This window comes from Microchirus variegatus, assembly GCF_963457635.1.
Source record: "Microchirus variegatus genome assembly, chromosome: 6".
In the NCBI taxonomy this organism is placed as follows: Eukaryota; Metazoa; Chordata; class Actinopteri; order Pleuronectiformes; family Soleidae; genus Microchirus; species Microchirus variegatus.
Window position 1 is genome coordinate 25658219 of NC_139807.1, and position 8276 is coordinate 25666494.

Consider the following 8276-nt stretch of genomic DNA (forward strand, 5'->3'; position numbering starts at 1 on the left):
ACTGTAGACCTTTGTAGCAACGTTGTTGTGTTGTTGACACATTTTAGTATCGGCTCAGCTCACTTGGAACCTTCACCAGAGCAGGTAATAAAAAAGTACCAGGTACCAAGGAATTATCCTGAATGGAAAAGCACAAAAAAACAGAGCTGGAACTGTGTTGTGGAAAAGCGTCGTTCGAGTAATCACCACTGGTGGGAACCCCTGTGTGGTTTAGCAGAGAGCAATGATTCATAGCCAGGTGGAGAGCACTTCTTTTTATTTTAAATATGCCATCATTGGTTTCGCTTGCACACAGTGACAAATCAGCACATAACTACACAGAGGTGGACTGCTGCCACACCAGCTGCAGCTTTGGCTAATATGCAACATTAAACAGCCACAGTCAGTACACTCTTAAAAATAAAAGTGCTAAGTAGAACCATATAAGGTTCTTCGGCCTGTCCTTTTTGGCTATAGCTAGAACCTTTTTATAAAGGTTCTACCAAGAACCCTTGTAAAACCCTTTATTCAGGAAAGGGGTTTTAAAGGGTTCTTACTGGAACCATTAGTGTTACCAAGAACCCTTGAAAAACCCTTTTGGTAAAGGGTTTTTCAGAAGCAAATGGTTCCAGGTAGAACCTCAGAACTTGTAGAAGAACACTTTTGGAACCGTTATTTCTAAGAGTGTATCTGAGACTGGGCCACTGGGTGTATCAGGGCCAGTGCATTCCTTAATTTAAACTCCTTTTAAAACTATCTTTATTTTGAGATATAAAACCGCTAAGATGCCTGTGTGTTTTCTGCACCCACACAGACTGTATGTAGTTAGGCAGCGTAGTACTCTGACTGACTCTATAAAATACAACCTACAAAAAAAGATACATACAGATTATACATGAACTTTGTCGATTCTCAGAAATAGAAAGTTGGCATCTGAAAAATTACATGATTGAAGTTGTGACACAAAAATAAGGTTGGGAGAAGTCACAATTTTACTGATTCATCATTAACTTCCCCCCTTTTTTCCCTATATTTCAAGCATTTCCCTTTATATATTTTTAAGACATTATAATAAAAGTTGCAGTCAGTAGAGTCTCAGCTGCCGAGCAACCACGGGTTGCGTCAGAAAACGAAACCTAAAAGACCTCGGTATTTTGAATTTGAATGCAGTAACCGTTTTTGGCCACATTCTTACATATGACACCTTTAAGTTTATGGGCCACACTCTCCAGGAGGACGAATATGATGGAAAAAATAGGTTTAACAAAAAGAACACAAACTGTCGTAGTTTGACAAAATAAGTAGAGGAACTATTAGACCCAAGCCTCTTAGAGAATCTAGTGCAGACTCCTCTCCAGGTCACTCAGGTAGGCAGTCACCTGTGAAGACAACCAAAGAGGGGAACATGTCAAAAATACATCAGTTTGGTGGAGCATGTGTATGAACCATAAAACTGACATAAAATCAACATAGACATCTGGAAGTTCACAGATGTCACCTACAATTGTCAATCATACTGGTGTCCACTTATGTGTGCTGTGTTTGAGGACATCATTTACAAAATTGACACCGTGTTCTATTGAAGACAACCCTGAAACAAAGTGATAGTGACACCACACTAACTTGTGAACCTTTTGAAATTAAGCAAATCTATGACAGAGGAGGAAATCAGCTTCCTATTTACAGCAGCGTTCCCACACCGCGTGATCTATGTTTTGTGAAGACTTGGAAAACTTGGACCAACACAGTAAAGGGATTTGCATTTTCAGTCGAGGCCCATTGTCTCCAATGAAGGACAATCTCAACACTTCATCATACCAAGACATTTTGGACAATGCTATGCTTCCAACATTGTGGCTACAGTTTGAGGAAGGCCCAAAGCAAGGACTATAAAGACCTGTTCTACAGAAAGAATGGACACAAATTCACCATAGAAGCACTTGTGGAAGCTGTCATAGCTGCAAGAGGAGGACACACTCCATATTAAAGTATATGTATTTTAATACATCATAAAAAACAGTGTTTTTCCGGTGGATTGACAGTCATGATGTCCCATTGTTTCTGTCTGAGCAAGTCTGAAGGCTTGTAAATCTTTTTCTCGAGGTGGCAAGAACAAAGTTAGTTCTGGTCAGGACATTTTATACTTCAAAAGAAACTCAAGTGCAGAACTCCTGGGAAATCCTCATAGGAAATGACAACATTTCCGCATTAACCAGTTGTTGGACACCACACAGGAAACAAGAACTCCCAAACGAGGGCTGCAAGAAAATAATGATTTCTCTGTTGAGTACAAATAGGCCTTTGATACAAGATGAAGTTATGTGGTATCTTGTCTTCTTCTGCTATATTGTCGTTCACACCGTGGTATTTTATTTTTTAAATTATTGCGACAGCTGCGATGTGAAACTAACTCATTACTTACACAACACAAAAAAGGCTGTGGGTTTGTTTCACTCCAGCGACAGTAGTTCAATTTCAAAGATGAGGGTGGAGTGGGGAGGGATGACGCCCGGGTGGCCTTTGCTTCCGTATGCGTAATCAGGCGAGCAGGTCAGCTTGGCCACTTGACCGACACTCATCTGTAGGTAAACGACGAGGAGGAGACAAACACAGGAGCAGAATTTTAGCAGTTCAACAACATACGTTTTCTACAGCTAATTTCACACTAAAGTTAGGGGATATACCGTACTAGGGATAAGTGAACTTGGGTGAGCCCACTAAAAAAAGGTGATTAACATATTTTCCATTGTCAGTGGTTCTGCCCTCATTTGAGCAAGAAATGTGCCAGAAACAAAATGAGTCAGAGAACAAAGAATATGGCTCACTAAAATGAATTAAAACTATTGAGCACTGTTGGTTACAGTCTCTGGTTGTAAAAAAAAAAATAAGGTTCACTAAAAACATTCAAGGCTAACGGCAAACCCCATTTAAACCCAAGATTAAACTGGTTTCTGGACCACTTGGATTGGGCTACACCATGTATCCTGTCAGTACCAGTGGCATAAATACAGTGAATACACTCTAGCATGTCAAATACGCCTTTATAATTGGTAATTTTATTTATTTAAAAAGGGACAGTGCACGATACAGTGTTAACCTCGTATAAGACAAGTAGGAGTGCATTGTATCTGCCTTTAGCAAAACCGCTGTATTCTAACTGTAGTCCCTGGGTAGGTAAATGGAACAATAAAGCCGGGTTTCCACTGAGTGGAACGGTTGGTGCAGTACTTATTTTTTCCGTTTCCATTAGCAATAGCACCAACATATAACCATCCTATTTTTCAATACCTTTCCTGGGTGGAGCTCGACCCATGACAGTCAGCTGATTGTGCAACAGGAAAGCATCACTCTCTTACGATCGGTGTTTCGTTGATATTCTTGTACAAAGTTTGACCTCTTGTTGAGACAAATGGACACAAACTGAGCAGGGAAAAACAAACTGCTGGATCTTCCTTTGTTGTCTGTTGGGTTCAGCGTCATTGTCGTCGCAACGGTGCGACTTCACGTTACATATCTCGCTGACACGGTCATTGGGCACAGCGTGCACACCCCTCCTTCCAAGTAAAGGTTGGAGTTGGAACACAAGCCTGACCAAGGGCTTTACCATTTCAAACTGTATTGTAATATGCCAAACAAAATGTATCCTCCTGTGTGAATAACCTGCAGAATTCGTATCATTTTACAAAGCTAAGAGAAACAGTGGACTTCCAGCGCTCAAGCCCACCTGTGCCACTCCCATGTCCCAGCCGGTGATAACTTGCTTTTTGCCGATCTTGAACCTGAAAGGTTTCTCCCTGTCACGAGAAGAGTCAAATTTGGTTCCATCCGTCAGGGAGCCTGCAAACAAAGAGACATAGAGAGTCGGCCACCAAGTCAGGACAGCAAAGGAAGCAGCGACACAACCCGAACGAGTAATTAATAATCAGCTGAACTTCATGTTTGTAACAGCCCTAGATAGCCTGTGCAGAAAACTGCAGCCTAAATACAGACCTGATATTAATAACGTTTCATTCAAAATAAAACGCCAGGGACAAATGCGTCCGCTGAGGTTATCTGGCAGCCATCTTTCCCCGCGGTGTGTGTATATTGAGAGCACAAATGAAGGGATTCCAAGGATCGCAGAAATAGCCGCTGCAGCGTGACAGTCAGAATAGGCATCAATCTGCAGAATAGCACGACTATTACACCAGCGCTATTACTGTTATTAGCTCTGAAAATACAGCATGTGTGTGATGTTGGGCACATCAGGGGGACCCTTTTATCCAGAGAGTGGAGTGGACGGCAAACGTCCTCTTATGGACGTTCTAGATCACCGTTTCCCAAAGTGTCTATATGGGGAGCCGCAATAAACATTGTGATGAGAGCAAATTTGTGCATAATGTAGCAACTTTACGCCACACGGTGGAGTAGTGGCTGGAACTGTTGGCTTACAGCAAAAAGACCTATGTTTGTGACCTGCTCCGACTGAGGTCCTTCCTGTGTGGAGTTTACATATGTGCATAGGTTTTCTCTGGATACTTTGGTTTCCTCCCACAGTTCAAAAACGTTGAGGTTCCAAGTGAGTTGACCCTATGTCAGCTGGGATCGGCTCCATCATCCCCACAACACTCATGTGGAGGATAAAGCAGTAGAAAATGAATGAATGAAGTGATTTATTTACAGCCATAACTATAAATAAATTGTAAAGAAAGAAATGTTTGGTAAATGCATGTTATTTGAAACATATACAAAGGAATCAGAATTATGTAAATATGCTTGGGAACCACTGTTCTCGATAATGTCCAGTGGAATCATTTCCCATATCACCACCAAACAGAGGTGAACTTTTTTTCACATCAGCTTCCTGCAGACAAAAGCCCCTTTAACAACAACACAAAAAAATCCAAGGTTTGTTCCATGGTTTATAATGGAACCATGGTAGCGCCTCATTTCAGATGTTATTTGGGCCAGTATTCCTGTCTCGTACATGGTTTGGACATTCCTGAAGCTGATCTTGGTCTTATTTTTGACGTTCAGGACTTCCACTTTCCTGTCAGTAGCTTCCTTTCGGCTTTCACTACTGCCAATCATACGGGTATCGTTCCATGACCTTGGAAGCCCATCCAACACATTAGCGTTAATTTCCTTTGTTGCTGTTTCCGTAACAAACCTTTTTTTTAGCTTAGCTCTAGGGGTCACTGAGGCACGCAAGCGCCCCGACCACGACAAGGTCTCGATCCTCCAGGCGAAACAACATCCTGACGTGATGCTTTTTTTTTTTAAATCACAACAACATCCTGACGTGATGTAAAAAAAAAATTACATTTTCTCTATGGACTGTGGTGTGGGAGAATGAGTGGTTGTCCAGACGCTTATAATCCGCTCAACTAATCCAACCAGCACCACCAGCACTCAGAAACTCTGCCAACAAAGAGAGAGGCACTGGAAATCAGACAGGATTTAAAACCATATGTGTGAGCTGTGTGTGTGTGTGTGGGGGGGGGGGGTGTGCGTGTGTGTGTGAGCTGTGTGTGTGCACGTGCAAGTGCACGTGCAAGCTGCCTGTCTGTCTAAATCTGTTTTTTGTCTGGTATTATTGTTTTCTTCATTCAGTATGTCTATGCACACGCACTTGTTTTTATGTCTTAGTGGGGACACATCATAGACATAATTCTTTCTCTAGTCCCCTACCTTTAACAACTAATTGCCTAACCCTTAACCTAAACCTAATCTTAAGCTTGGAAAAAGACATATAAAGTTGTGTGACCCAGACAAATTGTACTCACAAAGGTATAAATAGAAGTACAAACAGTTTTGTGCAGCTATTCTGTTATGGACACTGCCTTATGCCAAACCTGAGCCATCACCACACTTCAAATCTTAGCCATAAACACAACCAGTTCATCAGAACACTGCTGCTACTGCCACAGCTCCTCCTCACCAAACACCCATGAATCCAGCATTGAAATGGTTAAATGTTCACGCTCGCACACTCACAGACGATGAGACACTCTGCCCCACTGAGGAATTCACTTCTGTCTGCAGAAAAACATGTCTGTTCACATTTACCCTTTGTGAGCACACACACACACAAACTGCTGCAGCAGTGAGTGCTCAGTCACAGCTGGAAACAAACACACGCACAGTCGCCTGCAGTTGTCACTCGCTGCACTTGTGCAGCAGCAGCAGCAACATCAGCAGTGACAGTGAGCCTCAGTAAATCATGTGCAGAGCTGGATCCATGTGTGCAGAACAACTCACCCACATAATGCACCACACACGTCTGTCCTTCTTTGGGGAAAGTCCTTCCTGTGGAGAGAAAACACACACACACACAGTGTTGGATGAGTTTAATGCAATCATGCACATTGATATCATTGTTATTCATATTATTGTTGTTGTGTATGTGCAGTTGCTTTACCGTCTCCAGGGCTTATGGTCTGGATCTCGACTCCCATGTTTCTCTGCGGTGAGTGGTGAGCTGCACTGTCTGTCTGTGTGTGTGTGCGTGTGAGCCCAGTGACTCTTCTCTTCCTGCAGCCTGAGAGAGTCTGACACTGACTCTCCTGCTGCTCCTCCTCCTCTCTCTCCCTCCCTCTCTGTCTCTCTCTCTCTGTCACTCGATCATATTACACAACACTTCACTTCCTGCTCCCACTGATTAAAATTCAAAGGGGATTTATTTATATATTTGTTATATATATGTATAGGTATATGTATAAATATATACCAGAAACGTTCCATTATGTGTGCGACTGATTTACTGTGAAACAAATAAAACAGAAGTAGCATACAAAAGTACACTTGATAGTACAGTATGTAGTGTGGTCAATAATGGTGAGTGCCTGCAAAGCCTGTCATTGCACCACCTACTGGCAACAGTAACAATTGTTTCATGCACATGAAGCTTTTAAGGTGATGTCTATAAATCGGTAGCTTATCTCTAGTTTCATATGTCATTAGTTTCGTTTGTTTGTTTTCCTCTTTATATTAGATTTGATTTGTAATGTTTTTGTTCCTGTTACTTACTCATCTTCAAATTCTATATGGACAACTAAGATTATTAATATTTAACAATAATAATAAAAGACATATATACAGACGCACTTCTGGCCTTAACATCCTGCAGATAGTTTGCCCGCTCGTACATGTATATATATACATGTATATGTATATATATATACATATATATATACATACATATATACATATATATACATATACATATATATACACATACACATATATATACATACATATACACATATATATATATACATATATATACATACATATACACATATATATATACATACATATACATATATATATGTATATATATACATATGTATATATACATATGTATACATATACATATATATATGTATATATATACATATGTATATATAGAGTCAGGACGAGAAAAGTTCAGATAACAGTTAAGATCAGAAAGGGGGGGCTGGAGAGCAGCGGCAGCCAACAGCGCCAGCGTACGCTCAACCGGAAGTGTATACATACATATATATACATACATATACACATATATATATAACCAACATGAAAATACAGTGGTGTTAATCAGTCGAGCAAAGTCGGCTACATTCTTTTCACAGTAGGCAGATTTATTCCCAATTTGCTGGTATAGTGAGATTAGATTAAAATGGAACGAGAGACGAGATATCATTTTGTCAAAATTCCTCAGCTCCACTCCGATCACATACCCTGGTATAAACAGAATTTTTGATTTACCAGCAGAGGAAGCTCATGTACCACAGTTTGAGACCCATGGATGTAGAGGTAACAGAACTAAATGTGCCTTTTCTGTAACGGTAATAAAAACACAAGACGATAAAAGTTCTTTGTACATCAACCATAAAATGGATTTATTTTACCAGGAGGTCCAAACATTATTTCGGCGTCGCCCCACGATGCATAGAGGATGTCAGCGTTTCATCTCAATTCAACTTTCACTACAACAAACCAGTTTACAATCTATACCATCTAGTTGTTTTGTTTGACCTCAAAGCCACTGGTGTAACTTCGCCATATCAAAATCTCTAAGTGGGGACAACGGTACAATCTGTAAAATGAAAATGGGAAAAAAAGAAAGAATGGAGGAGGGGACAAAAGGCAGCTTAAAAAAATAATTCCATCTTAATTTCAATGAGGATGAACAAGTTTATTTGTGGTGGTGAATGAGAGTATAAGGCTACTGGTACACATGGTTTTTCTTGTGTTTTGTGATGTTTGTGAGGCATGGAAAGGAAATGTGAACAAAACCAAATGACTGAAATGTCCTTGTAAAAAGGGAAAGTTCA

At 40.6% G+C, this 8276-nt stretch overlaps 1 protein-coding gene across 1 annotated transcript; it reads right to left on the reverse strand.

Moving 5' to 3' along the window:
- Nucleotides 1-273: 273 nt before the first annotated feature.
- LOC310928990 (peptidyl-prolyl cis-trans isomerase FKBP1A-like) lies at nt 274-6494 on the reverse strand. The gene is made up of 5 exons (XM_083891672.1): nt 6380-6494; nt 6220-6267; nt 3704-3816; nt 2402-2558; nt 274-1358 (listed from the first exon to the last, which is right to left on the reverse strand). Exons 1-4 carry the CDS (start codon nt 6414-6416, stop codon nt 2430-2432), a joined length of 327 nt encoding a protein of 108 aa, XP_083747798.1. The 5' UTR covers nt 6417-6494; the 3' UTR covers nt 274-1358; nt 2402-2429.
- Nucleotides 6495-8276: the final 1782 nt, after the last annotated feature.

What these genes read in the sequence shown, in the direction of transcription:
- LOC310928990 (XM_083891672.1), bottom strand. Translation starts at nt 6,416, where the DNA reads ATGGGAGTCGAGATCCAGACCATAAGCCCTGGAGACG. An exon ending in GACCATAAGCCCTGGAGACG is followed by an intron (nt 6,268 to 6,379) that starts GTAAAGCAACTG and finishes TTCTCTCCACAG; the next exon opens with GAAGGACTTTCCCCAAAGAA. An exon ending in GTGTGTGGTGCATTATGTGG is followed by an intron (nt 3,817 to 6,219) that starts GTGAGTTGTTCT and finishes CTTTGTTTGCAG; the next exon opens with GCTCCCTGACGGATGGAACC.